Consider the following 22,634-nt stretch of genomic DNA (forward strand, 5'->3'; position numbering starts at 1 on the left):
CTAGTAAGCGTCTGGTACATATTCAATGTAATATTTTGTATAAAAACTAAAAAATGTAAAGTTAGTTTTAAGTTATAAAATTAGCTTCGAATAAAGCGGGCATACTGCCCAGCAAAAATACACAAAAGGTATTTTATTCACGTTCGCTAAACCTAGAGAAACGTAATTTACATACATGCACACCGTGAAAGAAAAAAGCTCACAAGAAAATTGTGTGGAGAATCGTTTTCACTGTGAAAAATTTCAAAATGATTGGTTCAGCGAATTTTGAGAAAAACGCCTTAAAGTCGAGCAGATATAGAAACCCAATCTCGAGCAATCCGTTTGCTCACCAACGTGAAATTTGTACACCAAACCTGAATTTAATTTTTTTTCCAAAGAACGGTTTCCGAGATATTCCCAAAAAACCTGTTTTTTGGGCAATAGTGCAGTTATTACCTGCAATCTCGAAAACAGTGCGCGCCATTTCTTTGAAGTGCATAAATTTCGAAAGGCACACATATAACCTACATGGCAATATATAATTCATGTCAATGGAAGTCGTAGTTTTCGCAAAACAGCTGTTGAAAGTTAAAAAAAAAGACATTTTTGACGTTTTTTACTAAATTATCAAAGTTTATTAACTTTTTTCTGGAACAAAAAATTTTTTTATATCGTCATAAGATAGGCTTTCTGAAAAACAATTTTGTCACTTACATTTTAAGCCTTTGTCTGAATCGACGAAAAATTGTAGAAGTTATGACCCATAAAGTCAACACGTGTGATTTTGCAGCTTTTGACTTGGCTATATTTGAGGTCGAAAATACGGCGTATTAGCCAGATATTTTTTATTAGGAGCCTTTTCATGACAGAAATACACTCGGAGGTTTTACATTGCCTGCCGAGGGACAACTGGTATTAGAAAAAGACATTTTCTTAATTTTGGTGTTTCACCGAGATTCGAACCTACGTTTTCTCTGAATTCCGATAGTATTCACGCACCAACCCATTCGGCTACGGCGGCCATTCGTTTAGAATAAGAATATTCATGGTAACCTCAAAAACTTTTCGTTCGCTGAAAAAATTAAAAAGCCAGCAGAAGCCTACTTCTTCAGGCTTTGAAGGCACGAGAATGAGAAAGCTAGCAAACTTCTCAACAACTCAGGTCTAACCCGATGACTCCACCGAATTAAACCACATGAATTGGCGTGATGGCTGTTAAGGGGTAACACCACTGTACACGCGTAAAATAAACACGATTTTTAAAGAATTTTTTTGTATAGAAGGAAAGGGGAAACAATCACTCTGATTTGGGAAGTTATTACTTATATACTAAAATACAAAACTACAAAGTTTGATCGAAAAATTCTACAAAATGACGGCATTGGAGACATTTTTGTAATGTGGTTTCTCTTGAAGGAGCTCCGCGACACGCAGCACAGAGGGTGCAAATTTTAATCTGAAACAAAGAAACATTTTTTTTCTTAATCTAGATAAGAATAGCTAGAGAAACACGTAGGGGATTTAAAAAATATTTATTTTTGTGGAATTAGCAAGCATTTGAAGGAAAAAACTCTATTTTGGACTAAAAAAACGGCACTTAAATAATTATAACAATCGTTTAAATTAATCTATCGAAAATCCCCTACGCTCTTCTCTTAAGAAGGTTATTATACAGACGTAGTGAAAAACCTGATTACAAATATTTAAAATTGTTTGAGTTATGCTGCGTGCCAATTTCAGAAAACGTGTTTTGAGAAAAACGCGTTTAAAGTTTGGAAATTTGGAGAAGTCGTTAGGTAGCAGTCACTAACGCTTGGTTAAAAGCTTAAAATATTTATGAAGTAGACTTCGGTAACGTATAAAACTTTTTGTTCTGTATTTTAAAAGGTTCAAAGAATTTTTTAAGCTTATAAAAAAAAAATCAATTTTTTGAAATTTCTACAGTGGTGTTACCCCTTAAGTTAGGAAAGGAACTCCACAAAATTAAAGAATTAAGAAAGCAACTTCACAAAATTATTCCCAAATTGTGGTCGTTATTAATAATCTATATGAAATAAATTATAACTACAGTCTGTGTCAGAAAAAAAGAACCGTTTTTTTTTCTTGCAACTTCTGCTTTTTGCTGCATAATACAGGTAGTCCCACTCAAAGGCTACGACCCCAGCGCTAGCCCAGGTTAGTGTCGTTCGAAACTTTCCCGTAAGCGCAACCAAACAGAAATAAGTGAGAAGTACGCGAAACGTTTTGAGGCGGCTGCAAAAGTAATTAAAAAATTAAAAAATGTTTGTTGTGATGTGGAATTAGCAGTATAACAAAATGATGACTTGACTTGATGACTTTCCCAAGCGCGGCTTGAAACGAGTGATGACAAAAAAGCAGGATAAAGTGATCTTCCAACTCTTTGAGCGGGATCCTTCTTTGCGACTACGCCAAGCCCACACAATTCTTGCTAAAAAGGGAATGATGTGAGTATCAACAACATCGAACGTCGACTGCCGGAGGCGAACATATCCTACCGCCCCACATCATCAAAACCACTGATCTCAGAAAAACACATTGAGAAACAAAAAACAAGAAAATGGCGTCACATTAATGGACTGGCCTTCCCAGTCCCCAGACGTCAACCCCATTGAAAATGTGTGTCAGTCCACAATTTAAAGCAACTCGTGCGTCAAATTCGCAAAATCTAGTCCTGTTTGTCGACGAGCTACGCATAAAAGCTGGTTCAAAGCATGAAGAAGATGCCAGGCTTTACTCGAAAACGATGAGGGCTACACGGCTCGTTGAGTAATTGCGACTCGTAGTTTTGTACATACTTTTATGTAAACATTTTTTAAATATATATCTTTTATACTTTATGAATAATCGCGGTTCCTTTTTTCTGACACGGACTGTATAACTAGTTGCAGTGTCATCAAATTTAGTAAAGTAATTTATTTTATGTTTAATTTTTTAAAGTAAATAATAATAAAATTAATTCTTTAAAAAGCTTGAAGCCCGCTTTTTGACTCTGTATTAAAATCAAAATGATATTTATATATTCGAAGAGCTACAAAATATACTTATCTTGAACCCAACTGCCTACAAAAATATTTTTTTATATAAGCATTATCCTCGTTAGAACCTTTCATAAGTGAATTTCAAGTAGTTAGCACTGCCATTAAGTTTCATTTGAAAAAATACTAATTTTTATGCATTCCACCATTCAAACCATTTGCATACATAATAGGCAAGTAATCTAACCTCATCCTTCTTAGTCTTAACTCTTTTTTCATCTATATAATTTTCACTTTTCGAAGCTTTAGAAGCTACAAAACGACTTGCGGCTGTTGCTTCAGATTTTTCGGATAATTGCAAAAGTATGGAAAAGTATTTTGCATTAGGAAACGCAAAAACCAAAAAAAAAAATATTGTATAAAAATGCTGAAGCGAGGGAAATGGTGAAGGGAAACAGCAAAAAAATTGGGGTAAAAATATCAAAACATAAAATGGCAGTTGGTAACTGTCTACGAAAGCATTTGCATATTTATGTATTTTAACATTTTTACGCATACACAATACATACAAAATAATATAAATGTATAAGCAAATGTGCTTGAACTTCACATTGTGCGAAAGTGTTAAGTAGGTAAATGTTACGGCACAAAAAATTCACAAATGAAGGGCACTCAGAGCAAGGGGTGACTGCGTTGAGAAAATAGAAAGCAACTACAAAGTAGTTTGTATTAAAAAACAAAACAAAATAGGGAAAAATAATGTGAACATCAGCTAAAAGCAACCAAGTGCAAGTGGGTTTTATGTAAGAAGAAAATAAGCAAAAAATAAATATTATAAGTATACAAATTTTTTGATGTTTTGTCGAGCGTAGTTTTCCTTACATTCAATTGATGCCTTAAAAGCCGCTGCGCTCATAAATTTATGCTTGACTTTGGTCCACTCTGCCGTTGCCCTTGTTAGGAGACCTTTTTATTTGGCTTTTTAGTTTTTTTTAATAAAACAGGTGGGCTGGTTTTTTTAATGCTCTATATATTTAGTGTTTAATAAATATTCTTGAATTATTTTTGCCTTACTATAAAGATAAAAAATTTCCTTTAGCCGTGAAACATTAATTAATTCCAATGACTGTTTCAGTTAGCGCTGCAGAAGCGCAGTTTGGCAGATCTTTTTACCAACATCTCGTTGCAATTAATTAAACTGACATTAAATTGTCATTCTGTGTGCAAATACCTCTGAAATTGCCTTTCGTCATAAACCTTTTTCAATACACTCACAGTTTGAATAAAACTCTGCACTGGCTTGAAATTATGTTGTCAATATTTTGAAACCTTGTTAAAACCTAATATTGTTCTGCTAGGTCTTTTGAACACAACATACCAGGTGCTCTATCTTTACTTGCCACATGAGAACTTTGGCAGTTGTTATGCGGCTTGTTTCTTATGTAGCGTTTTAAATACGTCTGTGTAGTGCACTTCTAACCATGCAATGTAAAAATTTATTTTGAAAAAAACTTGTCGAATACCTTAACTCAACAAGCGTATTGGTATAATCCCCACGCCAAACAGTTCTGTTAGAGACTTGAAAAAGTGTTTACCTAGAACCAGAATCAGAACAGGTCGATTTTAGCTAAGGCTAAGTGTTCAACTGTTTCTTCTTCTTCCTCATCTCTAAAACTTCTACAATACTCATGTGAGAAAACTCCTAGTCTGAAGGAATGCCAATGGCCGGTGACACAAGTCACGACCTTCGACATATCATCTCTTGAGAGACTAAGCAATTCCTTTGTATTTGTCTTGTTTATTTGCGGTCATCGTAGCATAGCTGTTTCGCAAGGGCCTTCATCTCTCCATCCCTTATTTACCTCGTGGATAATTTTGTTTTTTCATTATTAGTTTACTCGTGGCTATTTGTCACTGAGTAGTTGTAGAGCAGTACCTTTCCTAGCTAGCTCATAGGCTTTAGAGTTTCCCTCAATATCCCTGTGTCTCGGAAACCAAATAAGGCTGACCTTGAATACGACGCTAATATCATTTAGGGCATTCCTGTGCAAGCTTTAATCTTAGTATAGCTGCATTCATTGATTTAATGCCGTATTCATTGATTAAAAGCTGTCCAATCATAGTGGCCTTAAATACTAAGTTGCTACACAGCAACATCATTAAACTTACTTAGGCCCTCCTGCAACAGTTTCAAAGCAAAGTTGTGTCTATTTGTTTTAACAACATTTTAGAACCATTAGGCTCGCTCAACATACAACTCTATATTATACAACTATAAATATATGTATGTATACATAAGTATTCTAGTTACTTGTTTACATTTGTTTAAGGATTTTCTTTCCTCTTGCTTTGTTTAGCGATGCTATTAAAATAAGGAATTTATGTGGAAGTAAAACACTAATATTACACACTGATTTTCTTTGTGTTCGCACTTTTTCTTTTGTACTCACACAAAAGTTACTTATTTTCAACGTCCAAATAAGCATAAAAAGCGGAGAGAGCTGTATGAACAAACTAAGAAAAAACAAAATAAGTTAGCGTAAAAAGAAACAAAAAAATTTAATACAGAGTCCGCTACATCTGCAACCAAACTAGCCAGGCCAGGCAGGAAGAGCGCAAGGCCATCAGCGACACACTCACGCGTAAATATGGAAATAAGTAAGCAGGAGGAAGCAAGTCTGAACTTGCAAGAAGACATAAATGCGTACAAAAGTAAACAAAAAGAATAAAAGTACCAAAAAATGTTACTTCCTTCGTTTCGGTCGGCTTTGTATTAACCATGCTCTGTTAAGCCTTTGTTTTCTTTATAGTTCATTTTTGTAGAAGTAAAAATTTTGCTAAGTATTTGAGAGCAACCAGCTACGCCATGCAAATAACAAAACTATGACAATAAAAGCGCGAGAAAATAACAGTAACTACTGCAATAGTAACCACTGCAATACTTAACACAAATAAATACTATGACAACAAACAAACAACTACTAATACGGAAACGTGTACGTATGTGTATGTACAGTGGAACCGAGCTTATTTGAACCGGTATGCATTACTCACTTTGTGGCGTTCTTAGGTAATCTAATACTTGAATTGAATTTAGTTAACAAATTTCCTCTGACTATGAACGCAGTTTAACCAGCTAAAGATGCTGTGAATATGAATTTTTGAATTATCCCCATTAAATGAAAATAAATCATGGTCTTCCTCTACGTCGTTGTCCTTGCTAACTTGCTATCCCTACACCTTCCTTGCTGGAGTTTCTGCATCCATACGCTCGACGTTGCTCAGCCCACGCCCTGCTGAATAATGCGCTTAATTATGTCCACATCGTCATAGAGCGCTCGGGTAAGATCAGCGTATTGCAGATTGTTAACTTTGCCGTTTGGTTTGAGTTAAGTTATTATAGTTTTTGAGGGGATGCTGTTGGAGTAATAGTTCTCGGGCGGATATAAATTCGGGTTGTTCCGATACCATAGAACCGATTGTCGTGGATCTCTGTGTTGTGATTTCGCTAAATATCACATTTCATTATTATTATTTATTAGAGCAATATGAAATATAACACTAATTGATAGAGCACACTAGCTACTTAGGCCTACGGTGCTATATCACATTTTAAATCATTGGAGAATATGAAGATCTTCCAAAAATTTAAAAGCGAACATTTGGCAGATTCTTTCCGCTTAACACGGGGAAATGGCAACTGTTTTTTAGCGGAAATTTTGGCCATCCTGAAAGTAGCCGAATCGATAATCGAGAGGAGATGGAGCGGGAAACAGGTGTTTATATGGGTGCCAGGACACTCCGGTGTTCAAGGAAACGAAATTGCCGATGAATTGGCCAACCGCAGGTTCAGCGGTTCCTCCACAAGGGCCAGAACCAATAATCGGAATCAGTTCCGCAGGAATCATGAATTGGACCAGCGATTTTGTATGCAATTTACATAAAGAGCGATGGTCCGATCTAGAATGCTGCAGAACTGCAAAGTGTTTTGTGACAAGTCCGAACAGAAAACTCTCAAACTTTCTACAATAATAAAACTTGGAAGTAAAGGCATTCGGTTGATGGTCGGTATTATTATAGAACACAACCCATGGGGTCAGCATATGACCACCATTGGAATCATTGAGGAGCCAATGTGTCTGTCTTGCTTGGAGGAGACGGATAGCACTGAGCATTTTCTCTGTGAGTGTCATGCCTTTGCTAGAGCAAGGTAACGAGTTTTTAAAGAATGATTAATATTCGTTCTCTAAAACTGGAGGATATTTACAGATTTGCCAAAGAATCTGGAAAACTCTCACAGGACCACAGTGCGGCCGATTCCCGAAAAGCTGGCCAAAACTCAAAAAATTAAGTAATTGATTCAAAATTTCTTACTCGGGGGTTGTCGAGGTCGCTGATTACGAATTTGATCTTAAAATTTTGAAAATCCACCCCCTTCCACCCCTATTGGCCACCCCCTCACGTGAAATAGCGTATATTCTAGAACATAATCAAAATGCATGTTAATTTATATGTTTTCGGGGTCGCAAGGTAGCAAGTGGTAGCAGCTGAATCTTGTTTTATTCAGTAACCATTACTTTTTTGAGTAACCTTTAATAGGTTTCAAAGCAGCATATGACGGCGTTGTATTACTATACAGTTTGAAAACTCAAATTTTATAAAGAAAAAATTGCAAAAAATGTATCTACGTATTGCTGCAGCTAAAAATTTTGTGTCGAGGTATTGATATGTACTAAAGATTTCACGTATTTTACTAACCTTCCGAAGATGATTCCATTTGGTTTTGTTCAATTTACTCCATTACAAAATCTTTCAAATGTGTACAACTTTCACTATTCATCGACAGTAATACGATGCTCAAACGAAGGCCACGTTGCGACTGAAAATACAGAGGATACTTAGGGTACAGGACGTTGCTATGAACGGTTTTCACTACTCAAGGCATTACTGTAGCCAACCCAAAGACAAAAAAACTCTATCTAGAAACTTTTTTTTTTCGACTTTTGGCCAGCTTTTTGGGAATCGGCCGCACTGTGAGGACTAATTACCTTTATCTCTGTCTCTATTCTTTCCTATCTCTTTGTCTGATACTTTTCTCCTTCCCTTCTACCCTCCTTCCAGGCTTTTTTAGCCTGAGTGTTTTAGAAACCATCAAATCTCTTGGTGCTACTTGGCTCGAGCTATTGAAATTTCAATTTCAATTCCGCTTAACAAACACTACCATGAAATTATGCGGAGTGCAACATGAACGTTTTCATCATTGTGTGCCTTACTTAAGTGACAATTTGGCTCTATAGCTAATTAACTTTTACTTTTATTTTCATTTTTAATTATTTAGTGATTCTATCCTAACACAGAAGGGGTAAACCTTATAATTATCAGTGCTAGTCACATTAGTTTGTGGTTTTCATGATGAAATTTAAAAATATATTTTAAGTTACATAGAAAAACAAATCAAGTTAACATCATTTATGAATTAAAATTATGTCTCTTAGAGCTAATATTATATATTTCTGAATTTCGCGTATACTTGTAGATACTAAATGCAATTTTAAACCGTGCAAGAGAATTCCGAAGTCGAGTCACATGCACCAAGAACTGTTTCTCTAGCGTTAATGTTTTGTATTTAGTAGAGGAGTTTAGAGTTTCTCACTGACTTCATGGCAGTTATTCTGACGACGAGGAATCCAGGAACTTTTGAGTAGTTGATTTTGTGCGAACGTAAGAGGGGTCTGAACTGCAGAGGCTTATCCAAGACATGAAATAGATTGTGTCAGAAAGATGGGAAACGTAGTCGCTTGCCTTTGGAACCAATATTTTCTATTTTGACTTTGCATTTGAGGCTTTATTATTAATGCGGTAAAAAAAACTTAAAATACCGTTTTTTGGCGCGAACTCTCGGCGTCACAATTCATTTAATTGCAAAGGGTTTTCCACTAACAGGTGTTATTTTGAATAGCCCTCTATTTCGGTAGATATAGCTTTTGAAGCTGTCATTTTTTGATATTTGACAAGTAGAAACTACGCCATTAATAAAAATGGAACGATACACGCTTAAACAACGCATTGAAATTATTAAAATTCACTATAAAAATGGTGAAAATTTGGCAGAAACGGTTCGTAAAACTCAAACATTTTTGATTCTTCGTGAAGCACCTTGTCGGACCGCAATATTGAAATTGATGACAAGTTAGTGATGTGAAGAATAAAACCCGTGCACGTCGCTCAAGAACAGCCGAAAATCGAAAAGATTGCTGTTGTAGCCGAGAGTGTTGAAGAAAACCCAGGTTTGTCCATTCCTCGTCGTTCTTTGGAATTAGGCATTCCACAAACGTCATTACACCGTATTTTGTATAAAGATTTGGGTCTTAAGGCTTATAAAGTCCAGTTAACACAAGAACTCAAGCCGGCCGATCATCAACAACGTCGGAACTTTGCTGATTGGGTCGTTGAAATGCATGAAAATGATCCGGAATTCCATCGAAAAATCATCTTGAGTGATGAGGCCATTTTCACCTCGGTGGCTTAGTCAACAAGCAAAATTGTTGGATCCAAGAGTTATTGTTGAAAGCCTCTCTATCCTCAACGTGTGATTTTTTTGGTGCGGTTTGGACCTTACTTTTTCGAAAATGAAGCTGGAGCAACAGTTACGGGAATGGATTTCGCTATCGAGAGATTATTAACGAGCTTTTATGGCCGGAATTGGATGGTAATGATCTGGACAACGTTTATTTTTAAAAGGACGGCGCTACGTGCCACACAATCAACGAAACTTTTTATCTTTTACGGAAATAGCACCTCTTATTGGAAAACCCTTTATATAATTCAAATGCGCCAAATAATTTTGTATATTAATTTGTGACAAAAAGGGAGAATTATAGGTTTTTTATTTGCACATTTTAATATTATTTTTTAATATTTGAAATTAGAAATTTAATGGTGTGATATTTATTTTAAATTTTTTTAATATGTTATATAAAAAAACACTGGTTCAAATAACCTGCGAGCCCACTGTATCATGTCCGCAACACAATATGTGGCTTTGAAAATGAATTCCATTTTAATGCAATAGTAAAAGAATAATAACACAGGCTAAAGAAACAAGCCCAACAACGGCAACAGCAGCAAAAATATTAACCAGTGCGATAAGCACAAAAGCAACAAATAATAATAACAAAAAAGTATGAGTACTCGTAGCGTTTATTTCTCTTAGATTTTTACATTAAGCGTACAGATATTCTTTCTGATTTTTATTTTAATTTTTTTCTGCTTTCTTTAGTTTCTATTTCAAGGCTTTTTCTCTTACCGGTGGCGCGCCTTACTCGACATACTGAAAATACAGATCTTGTTTTTTTTTTTTGTAGTTTACTTTTTTGTTATCGTTGCTTTCTTGTTGCTGCCACAGCAGCGGTTGTTAACAGAACCACTGCGACTTTGCCATTGTTGCATGACAAAGCATAAAAGATTTAGGTTATGCGAACTAGTTTGGCTGTCAGACTCGCTGTCTGCTATTAGTTTCGTTGTGTTTGTGGTTAGTGCTTTGCACAGTGAATTGATGATGAGCACCATAGGAGGTGCATAAACGAACAAGATATTCAACAAGTTACACACATGAGTATCAACATTTATTATTTTCCATGCATATTAGTCAAATTTCATAACTTGTATCGTGATTTGGGCTCCGAATATGGATGATTGATTGTTCCACTCTTACGAAAATTTATTAAAAATGGATGCATTTTAGAAAGTTAATTATTCGAAATGGTCGCACATCTCGAGTAATAAAAGTAACTAATTCCTAACAAGCATGTTTTGTCTAGATAACGTTTACATCCATACAAGATGGCGCAAAATTAATCATCTAATTTAACCTTTTTACTGAATACAATAAATGATTTTGGATGATGGAAATCTTTATTTTTGCCTTTACGCGCTCCATTTTTTTGCGTGTTGCAGCTGTCTAGTTCATAAGCGTCAAATATAATTGACGTACTACGCCATTTTCCAAAACTATAAACCTTCCGATAGGGTAATTAAATGTTGCGCCACCTTGTATAACTTCCTATTAACCTATTGATGTATGACAAATTGTGAAATTGTGAGAGAAAGTCCTTTGGTCTTTTTGCTTTTTTGAAATAATTTTTTTATATTTTTTGATGCTGGAACTACTGAACAGCTGAATCTTGCGCCGCGAAAACGTGCCGTCCCATTCCTCGTTCGCTGTTGCCTTTAAAGTTGCCTTCAACGCGCGATATTTCTGTAAAGTTACACCGTACGACAATAAATTTATACCGGAAAAAATTGCATATGCGAGCGAAAGTATATATTTTATAAAATAATTTTTCATACTCAGTTTTTCTCATCAATTAAATTTTTTAAATAACTTTTTAGTTTCAAAGGAATAAATTTTCGAAAAATTCCACTTCGTGCTTCCTACTTATTCATAAAGGGTCCTTCAAAAGTAATGTCTAGATGTCAGTAGTGAAAAATTTCTGGACGGTACCTTTTTTATGTCATTTTTTGTGTCGATATAATCGTTTCAAAGATTGGTCAAAAATTAAAAAAAACTGGTTCTGTCGAAGATAGAAAAAGGACTGGTAGACCACAAATTGGAGGATCTGTAGCGCAAAGTCTTGCTGGACAACCTTCAACATCGATATCTCGACGTTCTTAACAATTAGACATTCATGCATCGACTGTTTGGAGAATTTTACCTGTAGAGGTGCTCATGGTGGACATTTAATGTCATTTTTCACTTATAAGTGTTAAAAGCTGTATTTTGCGTAAAAATAATGAAACCTCGAAGCGTCTACATTTTTTCATGTTTGATTTGAAAACAACATTTAACACATGGGCTGAAAAGTCCCGGGCCTAACAAGAAAAAACGTTTTATTTTGTTCAAAATTAGTTTTATTCATCAACGTAATTTCCATCAAGAACAACGCTATCATTCCAGGGTTGCTCTAACATTTCAATGCCACTTTTATAAAACAATTTATCTTTTGCCTCAAAATGGGCCTCAGTTTCAGCGATAACCTCTTCATTCGAGCGAAATTTCTTACCGGCGAGCATTTTTTTCAGGCCTGCGAACAGCAAGTAGTCGCTGGAAGCCAAATCTGGCAAATACAGAGAATGTTAGAGCAAGTCGAAGTTTGATTCATGTAGTTTTGCCATTGTTTTGACTGACTTGAGATTCACCTGATTTTAGTCAAAAGGGAATAAACGCGGCAACCACTTTGAACACAACTTTTTCATAGTCAAATGCTCACGCAATATAAAACCAACGCGTTCTTTTGATATCTTTACGATGTCAGCTAACTCACGCAACTTCACTTCTCGATTATTCAAAATGATTTTGTGGATTTTTTTATTTTTTCTGGTGTTACCGCCTTATTCGGACACCCACTGCCTTGTGCATGTTGGCACGTTTGAAGTCAGCAAACCATCGTTTTGCTATTGTTTCTGGTGGAGTGATGCCCCCATAACACTTTTTAAGCCATCGCTTTTCTTGAACGGAATTTTTTGCCATCAAGAAGATATGTAAAATTAAAACACGATTTTTTTTACAACAAAATTAGCGTCACTCTTAGCACCATAACTCACGAACTAGTGAATAGAATATAATGAAATTTGAACAGCTATCTTTTTAAGGTTAGTACCAACTGAAAAAGAAGTGAATGCAATAAAACTAGTGCTATCTATGTGTATATTAGGGCGGGTCAATTTAAAAATCGCTCATTGCTCTGTGAAAATCGTATTTTAGGGATCAAAATAAGAAACTTTGCCGAAGGAACCATACCTCTAAAACGAATTCTGATGTCTCCCAATTTCAAAATATCACCATTTTTGGCCTTTACATGAAAAAATCAGCTAAATGGCTATGTTTTTTCTTTATTTTTATTTGTTTATAATAATATTTATTATTTATTTATAATAATATCTATTTTTCTCTTAAGAAATTTATTTAGTCAGAACATAGGTATGTAAATGAAAAAATTAATTTAAGTGAGTTATAGAAAAGAAACTAAAAAGTTCGACCCAAATTGGGGGACATCAGAATTCGTTTTAGAGGTATGGTTCCTGACGGCAAAGTTTCTTATTTTGATCCCTAGAATATGATTTTCGCAGAGCAATGGGCGATTTTTTTGCCTCCCCACAAATCGACCCGGCCTTGTGTATATATATATATATAATTGGAGTGTACATCCTCTTGGCCGAGCTCTTCCTCCCATTTGTGGTGTGCGTCTTGATGTTGCTCCACAAATGGAGGGACCTACAGTTTCAAGCCGGCTCCGAACGGCAGATATTTTTATAAGGAGCTTTTTCACGGCGGAAATACACTCGGAGGTTTGCCATTGCCTGCCGAGGAGCGACCGCTATTACAATAGAAAAATATGCACTAAAATTAATGAGCCTTAAAACCACACATTCAGAAAAAATCCTAAAAATTCTGGTCAAAAAGTGAACAATTTTAATGAAATTTTAAAAAAACAATAGTTTTTTTCTAAAACTTAAAAATTTTGTGCGCAGTTTGAGTCCCTGCGATTTCTGGTTTTTCTTGTAATATGAACTATATTTCTACAAAAAAATAGTGATATATATATAATTTTGTAACGGAGCGCATATGAGAAGAAATCATACAAGTAGGAGTTTAAATTAATAGTGGTTAGGGCAAGTATAAAGTTAGATTTTATCCAAGCTTAGACTCTTCCGTAAAAACAAAAAAAAAAAAATAAATAATTGGTGCGTACACTTCTGTTAGGTGTTTATGTTGACATTGTTCCACAAATGGAGGGACCTATGCAGAGCTGTTTCATAGCAGAAACACACTCGGAGGTTTGCCATTGCCTGCCGAGGGGCGACCGCTATTAGAAAATAACTTTTTCATTTTGCTGTTTTACGCACTCTCAAATGGTAGTCAGGGAGTAAGCCATCCGGTGACGGCGGCCTTTTCAATACTTGTTTTTATTTTAATTTTTAATTCTACACAATCACTCTTTACGTACATAAAAGAATGCCACAACACAACTTTTGAAGTAGCTCTACTGAATGCCTTCCAACTCTCAACACTTTTGTATAGCTCTGCTGCTCTAACTTAGTTTTTGCCGTGGTTGTCGCGTGCCATTAAATATATAAAAGAGCAACACACATACACATGCAAATATGCAACACTGTTGCCGCTAAGCATAAGTATGAACACTTACTTCCTGAAATAGAACGAATTCTACGAAGCAACGAATCTGTGCTGTAGCTGTCAGCCCAAGCGAGCACGAGTATAGACAATACAGCATCCTTGCGGTATTGCCAGAATATAAAAATTTCTAAACAAAAAAAACACGAAAACTGAAAGAAAGTGGGGGAGATTGCAACGATGCATATTACATTGCATACATAGTAATTCTCGTGCTTACAGACAGTCAAACAGGATAAACGAGCGAGCACAATAGCGTTGTGTCAGCCTTCACATCTACATAGACATGGCCATTATACCGCCACCATACCAAGCAATGGCAGTAGTAACAACAAATATGAGTTTCAATCTAATGGCGAAATTGAGCAAACAGTAGCAGCACAGCAGTAGCAGTTTCTAAGAATGGTGAAGCGAGAAAAATAAACACAACAACAACAATTTGCATAATAACAACTAACAACGGGCATCGCTGTCGTGGCGTGTTGCATCCGCCTGAGACAGAGTCATCATTGCACTTTGATTATTTTCAGCTATCCACTATGCTGCAGCAGGTATAGCAGTAGCAGTAACAAAAACAAAAATACTTGAATGAGATCATTATCTCCTTCATCATAATCCACAAAATTTCCACTTGCACACACACATACACACATGTATACATATGCAATAACAGCATAGTTGACGCTGCATTCTAAATATTACCTGCAGGCTGTGGGTGCAGTATAAAATCCACATTAGATCGTATATTTGTTGCAACAAATTGCAGCAGCTTCCGTATTAACACACAACCACACACGCCAACGTTCGTGCACTTGTTGTTTTTGCATTTTTACGCTGTTGTTTTTAAGCCATTCTTCTTACAAGGCATCCCTACTTACTTCCTTCTGTCATCTTCTGCGCTATGCTTGCTTGCAACAGAAATATGCATAGGAAGCAGCATAGCAGTCAGGCCATGGCACTTATTGCACTACTATGCCAATGACGAATGGTTGCAACCATGTCTAAATATGTGCATGTATGTACGTGTAGGAGGTATGGCGGCAAATGTAGAGCAATGTATTTTCCACACTTACATTGCCACATTTAGATATGCATATGCATTTGTATGCTCATGCATGTGTGTGTTTGTAAGTATTCACACTGATAACCTCCTGGTGATTTGCAATGTTCGTTTAACTTCAAAGGCGCCAACGAAGCTAACAATTTGTTGTCGCTTGCAAGATTTACGGGGTGTGTCTCGAGGTGATAGTGGATTTGAAATATTAGCCGCAATGTTTGTTCAGTGGGTGGGTAATAGGATATGATTGGTGCATAGATATCCTGCAGAGAATATTAATTATGAACAAAAAAAAAGAATCCTTCTAGAAATTGAAGAAAACTTGCAAGTAAGAACTCACAAATTTTGAATTTAAGATTCGACTAAGCTACGCTTGCAAGGCTGATACAAAATAAAGTGGAGTGGGTCACAAAAAAATTGGCTCATTCTAATAGAGGCGGGGGTTGTTATGCACGACAGATGATTTAAAATGCATGACTTAAGTGCCTGCAACTGGATTATTCGAGGCCCCAGAAGAAATAGAGTAGGTACTACCAGAGCCACCAAGAGCGGCATGCGATAGTCTACTCTTAAGGCAAAAGTATAGACCAAAAAGTAGTAAGCAACACATTAACAAATCAGCAGATATAACAAATCAGTAGAATTAGTGAGAGTACATTTTTCATCTTTGCTTTGCCTACTTAAAGTAGCTTTCTTAAATAAAACTTAGACTTAAGGGCTCCCGGTGGTCTAGAGTTCGAAAATTTAGGGTACTTTCAGGAAGTTTTTTTACTGTAGCTATGTCCCTTTATTAGAATAAAAAAAAATTACAAAATGGAGCGGTTTTGAATTGACTTGAGCTTTTTTCCAATTTTTTAATCACAAAAATTCGAAATAATTCAAATAATAACAAAGTTCTAGTACGGGCGATAGCCATTGATGTTGTGAACAACATATTTAAACTTCAGACGATTCAGTTGAATAGTTTTTTTTTTTTTTTTTTGACTACACCAGGACGAAAAAGTCGTTTCGAAATAAATGACTTTAAGAGAGCGCGGACCGCTCTCTACCTATTGGGTTGTTCGGAAAGTAATTTCGTTTTTTTCTCGACAGAGGATTTAATTGTATTTTTTCACAGCTAACTTCACACTTAAGTCGCATTGTCATTATATGCTTTGACAGTGCCCTTTTAAATATGGAGAGCAATAAGCAGCAATTTCGTCATATTTTACTTTTTTACTATAGAAAAGGTAAAAATGCTGTTCAAGCAAAAAAGAAATTAACCGATGAGTATGGAGAAGATGTGTTGACAATACGTCAGTGCCAGAACAGGTTTGCAAAATTTCGATACGGTAATTTTGATGTCGAAGATGCACCACGTTCTGGAAGACCGGTTGAAGTCGATAAAGACGCAATAAAGGCATTAGTAGATGCAAACCGGCGAATAACAACACTTAAGATCAGTTAGAGGTTAAATTTATCGAATTCAACTTTTATGACCACCTGAAAGGCCTGAGTTTAACCTCGAAGCTCGATATATCCGCAAATAAATGAAATTACTTTCCGAACAACCCAATAGTTCATGAGCTGTAGAAGCTATAATATTGAGAATTTCCGCCTGAAAATTTCACAGTATATTTTTAAGATACTATCTTTCGAAATATCGGAAAAACAAAAAAATCGATTTTTTTTAATTTCTAGACCCCTTAATTTAATGTGCATAGAAACTTAGAAGTTTTTACTCAGCACGTCATCAGAAATGCACCAGTGTAATTTTCATCGACCATATATACAACACTTTGGTTCTTTTGTCTGTTTGTTTTATTGTTGTCGCAGTGCACTAGGCCGTGCCAGTGCGGTGTAGTCACCGAACGTCATCGTCTAACTCATCTAACGGAAGGCTCAGGAAACGTGCTGTTTTGGCCCAGAGGGAGAGGGAAGTTAGCTGAGTGGATTTGAGAGGGCATGAGAATAGCTAGTTAGTATCGTGCGTTGTGTGCCTTCACATGCCGTACATAAATTGATTATGTCGGCGCCGATTCTGAATAAGTAGGATCGTAATTGAGCTAAAGTTACGCGGGTCTCGCGATGGCAGCTGAATCTCTACTTCTACAATAGGTGGTGGTTGGCCTTCGATATAACATTCCCATGGCAGCCGGTTCTACATACCGGAATGACTCGGTTTTCCCCGACCAAGGGTTACCGCTCCAGTAAACTAGCGCTGGAACTCTCCCCCCTTTTGTTTGCTTTGCCTTTATTATCGCTTTAATGCGCTTCTGTATGTTTTACATTTGTAAGAAAAATCAATTTTAGAGCATATTTGGAGGAGGTAGAAAAACATATGGCAGCATGATTCTCTGACGGCTCTCAACTTACGTAAAATACATAACATACGAGTATAGGAATCGAAAACTTACAGCTCTCTATGTTTTCTAGGTGGAATTTAGGCTAAACAGAAACTCGTGATGATGGTACCGTACGTTGAACTAGCTATCTAAAATTATTATCCAAGCCTTGACTGCTTCTTCTTGATTGGCCGCTTACGTGATTTTGGCCGAGTTTAACAAAGTGCGCCAGTCGTTTCTTTCTCGTGCTAACCGGCGCCAGTTAGACAAACCAAGTGATCTGATCTTTCCAACGTCCTCTACGTTCTCTTTCCTTTCTCTTCTTCCATTCGGACGACATGACCTAGCCAACGAAGCCGCTTGATATTTATTCGCTGTGCTAAGCTCATACAGCTCATTGTTCCATCGCCTACGATACTCGCCGTCACCAACCTGGAAAGTTCCAAAAATCTTCTCCAGAATACTTTTCTCAAACAGTCCAAGGAACACCTCATCGGATATGATAATTGCCCAAGCTTGGCTAGACTGGACTAGTCCTACTTAGTGGAATTTGAATAACCGAATAAACCTAGCATTTGTCAGCTGCTTAACTACTTTTAAGCTAACTTATATACTCAAAAATATGATAAACTTGTCACACGGGAGTACTTAAATATGAGGCCCTTAAACTTTTTAGTCATGCTTTCCGTGGACTTCAACCGGTAGCAGCTGCCTTTGCTAAGCCAAAAAAGGCTGTTCTATCTCGCTTGCCTGTGCCCATTTAGAGCAAACTTTAAGAGTCTAAATTTATTCAATGGGCTGTTTTTCTTTTTTGAAATTGATATATTTAGCATTTATTTTCTTGTATATTTTACACTCGATTTGCTTTATTCTTGATTCATTTAATCCTAATTAATTTTTTTCTTTTCAAAATTTTTCCTTTTTTTCTTTGCTCTTTGCCATTTATGTGTATGTAACTATCATTTTTGCATTTTCTTTCGCTTTATAGCATTTGCATTTGTGGCTTATTTATGATTCAAAAATCTTTGTGGACTCTCTGTCATCCGGTGATATATTTCGTGTGCTGCCCGCTGCATTGTGGTCTTTCGCCTTTTTACCTATTTACAAGTACCTACAAGTGTGTGCGTATGTATCTTTCTATATGGTCGGTCCACCGTCGTGCAGCTATTTGTGGCTATGCTTTTATCATCTCTACATATATGTGAGCAATGTATTTATGTGTGTGCGCCTATTTTATAATTAGAATTTTAAGCTGTTTATATACTCGTCACAGCAGCCGCAAATGCCCATACAGCTAAGCTCAACAAGCGCAGAGAACGAGGTGAGCACACGCCCACGCACACTTCCTTACTCGTAGTAAACGTCTGTATGCATGAGTATTTGTATTATTAAAAACATTATGTCTCACAATTTTCTGTGTCACTGCTGTTTATCGCCGTGAGTGCTTACATACCCATGTACGTCCTGGTGGCTTCACATACATACATATATTTGTTTCTCTACATATACGAGTATGCGCCTGTTCATTTGGATACTCTTAACTGACAGTGGAATACAGTGTATTTTGTAAAAATGGCAGATTCGTCTTCATTTCGCTTGTCGCCGCTCACTACTAGCTGTGCTTCGCATGTATACTTACCTATATATGTTTGAACGCTGCAGCTGATCCCTTTATGGCTTTTATGACAGTTGCAGGCTCGAGATTTTCTAATCCCAATTTGGCCCCTTTCATCTGCTTGTCTATGTTCACAATTTCATTTAATACATTTTCCCCATTTTTGTTATTTTTTTTTTGCAGCTCTTCATTTTGTGTGTTAGTTTGTTTTTCTTCCGTTTTGTTTTTCATTTTCATTTTGTGAGCTTTATGATTTTTTATTATTACTTCCATTTGACGTTGGCCAAGTTTTATGTGCTCTACGTTTTTTGGTTCAAGGTTTTTTTGGGTATATTCTTCCTCATTCGATTCAATTTCTTTCGTCATTGTTATGGAATACATACTGTTGGCATGAAAGAGACAGAGGTGAACACTCTCTATGCATTTGTGTGTGTGGATGGTTGTGTGTGTGTAAGCAGAGCAAGAAGATGAACTCATATCATTGTGAAAACCCCATTGACATGATTTAAAATGTAAACCCGGCGACGACAATGTAGCAAAGCAGGAAGCCATCAAAGCGTAGCTGGAACAAAAGTGAAAGCCGAAAGGCACCGTTAAGCTATGCGATGAAAATCAATTTGTACATATGTATGTACATTTAAAGTATCATTTTCGGCTGTCAAGCGCACTCTGCAGCGACTGCTTAATTTGTTTTTGGTTTTTTTTTTTTTGCATATTTTACAGCTATAAAATGAAAAGATGCAAGCGAGCAGGTTAATCTGTTGCGCCATGCTAACAGGCAGTTTATAGTTTTCATAAGAAGGGACTAACAAAAGTTCGCTTGAATGCATTTTTAATGAATCAAACAGAGTCAAACGATTGGTAATTGAATTGTAATACGAGTTTAAGTTTCTCTATGAGCAATCAAAATGAAGGGACGAAAATGCAAATGTTCTGGTAAAGAGTAGGTCGAATTTTAACCCTCAGCAAATGATGCGATTTGTCATTTTTTACAAGTGATGCAATATTGATCTAAAAAATGATTGCTGTGATACTGGTCGTCTTGCGAATATACGCGAAATATCATCTACGATACACGAAATACGTAGCACTATTGGGAATATCGGAATATATTTCTTCAGTGCCCTTCTGATGGTCTGAATTCAACTTCTATAAAATTATTACATGAATAATATACAGTCTGTGTCAGAAAAAAGGAACCGCGATTATTCATGAAGTATAAAATTTATAAATTTAAAATTTTTTTACATAAAAGTATGTACAAAACTACGAGTCGCAATTACTCAATAAGCCTTCATCGGTGTTGTGTATAGCCTGGTATCTTCTCGGCATGCTTCGAACCAGCTTTTCTGTGTAGCTCGTCGACCAACAGAGCTAGATTTTGTGAACTTCACGCACGAGTTGCTTTAAATCATGGACTGGCCTTCCGGCAAGATGCGTTTTCATAGTTCCACATGCATCTGGGGACTGGGAAGGCCAGTCCAATACTGTGACTCCATTTTCTTGTTTTGTTGTTTCTCAATGTGATTTTCTGAGAACAGTAGGGACTATTACAGTTGAGTAGGACTATTACGCAGCAATAAGAACAACGAAATATATTTTGAAGTCATAAGAAAAAACTGGTTCTTTTCTTCTGACACAGACTGTATTTCCACCAATCTTAACACGGGCAATAAAGCTTACTTCTGCGGATAAATGGGTTTAAAAATAGCCTTTCAACTTTATTTTCCCTAATCCCATGTCGATGAGTCATTCGTGTCCTGCCAATTCGTTGAGAAATCATGATTTTTTTATGAAACTACCGCACGGTACATATTTCATACCATTTTTTTATGATAAGAGATTATTAAAATAAAAAATGTTTGAAAAAATCTCTTCGCGAACGACGCATCAACATTTGATTAAGGTGCCAAATGGAACGAAAAGGGATTAGGGCTAAAATACTAAGGCTCTTCTATTCGTCAAACGTTAGTAAGTGGCGAATAGATGAAGTAGCTGGAATAAATAAACATATCTTGGAAGCGCTCGAGTAGACTTGTCTAAAATTACATTTGTTTGTATAATAGTGAGTTATACCAGTTTAATGAGGTAGCGGCGAATCTTGATTGTTGATGCTTGCCTGACGCAGATTTTAAGCGGACACGGATGCTTCCAAAAATATCTGCATCGCCTAGACTTGTCTGGCAGTCCTTATTGCCCAGGATGCTTGAACGAAGAGAAGGCTGCTGAACATGTGGTCTTTTATGGCATCAGGTTCGCTGAAGAACGCGATGACTTAACAAACAGAACTGATGTGTTTCTAACGCCCAAAAATCTAGCCCCACAAATGCTTGAGTCACATGAAAAGTGGAAAACGGTATAAGCTTTTGCAACACAAATTATCGTAGAACTTCGCAACATTGATTGGAGGCGAAGGAACAATGCTAGACAAACGCAGCAGTAAGAACAACTGCCGTATTGATAAAATGCAGCAAGACGAGCAGCAGACGAATGTAACCGACGATTGAGCTTATTGCTCACTACGGCTTCCAGACGTAATTACCAAACTGGTATTCCTGTAGGCGAACGCTTTCGATTGCTTTTACACCTCATAAAAAACGAAAAAAAAAAACATGGCGAGTCTTTGTTGTTGCTTACACAGACAAATTTTTTTGCAAGTGAACCGAGTAGAGAAGTAGCAAATAGAAGAGGCCTACTAAGTTGCTAAAAGTCTAAATAAATAATCGTAATAATCTTCCTCATGTTAACCGACGTTAATTAGTAACCTGAAGTCCTTCAGATGAGGCCATCTTCTTCCTTTATACCCACCGGGATAAACCTCGAAGCATACTTTTCGGGCTAGAGTGTATTTACTCGTTGTATCTGTACTCAGGTGGCCGAATGGGTTGGTGCGTGACTACCATTCGGAATTCAGAGGGAACCTAGATTCGAATCTCGGTGAAACACCAAAATGAAGGAAACGTTTTTTCTAATAACGGTCGCCACTCGGCAGCCAATATCAAACCTCCGAGAGTATTTCTGCCATGAAAAAGCTCCTCATAAAAAAATATCTGCCATTCGGAGTCAGCTTGAAACTGTAGGTCCCTCCATTTGTGGAGGAGGGGGAGCTCAGCCAAACACCCAGAAAGGGTGTACGGGTAATTATATATGTATATATATCTGTACTCAGTGCATTTTATATATGCCGCTAACACAGAAAGGTTCATTAACCTCTCGAAAAATCTAACCGTTACTGCACTGTTTTTCAAATTGCCTGCCAATTCTCTCTTGCACAATTTATATTAATTAATTTATATTAATTTTACTCTTTTTTTATTTTCAGGTTGATATCTCCTGCCGCAATACTAAACAAACGGTCAGCTCCATATTGACACGCACAAACTTTGTCACACTAAAATATGTTACCGACAATTGGGGTACTGATGCGAACGGTTTCAAGCTGGTCATAACATCGGTGAAGGATCCAAGT

At 36.6% G+C, this 22,634-nt stretch overlaps 1 protein-coding gene across 1 annotated transcript in view; it reads left to right on the plus strand.

Moving 5' to 3' along the window:
- LOC129242870 (uncharacterized) overlaps positions 1–22,634 on the plus strand; it is a 143,872-nt gene that overhangs the window by 117,996 nt on the left and 3,242 nt on the right. Inside the window, exon 3 of the mRNA XM_054879763.1 lies at positions 22,488–22,632. Coding sequence (XP_054735738.1) covers positions 22,488–22,632 — 145 coding nt within the window. The remainder of the gene's footprint in view (positions 1–22,487; positions 22,633–22,634) is intronic.

The sequence above is a fragment of the Anastrepha obliqua genome, chromosome 3 (assembly GCF_027943255.1).
Source record: "Anastrepha obliqua isolate idAnaObli1 chromosome 3, idAnaObli1_1.0, whole genome shotgun sequence".
NCBI classification, from domain to species: Eukaryota; Metazoa; Arthropoda; class Insecta; order Diptera; family Tephritidae; genus Anastrepha; species Anastrepha obliqua.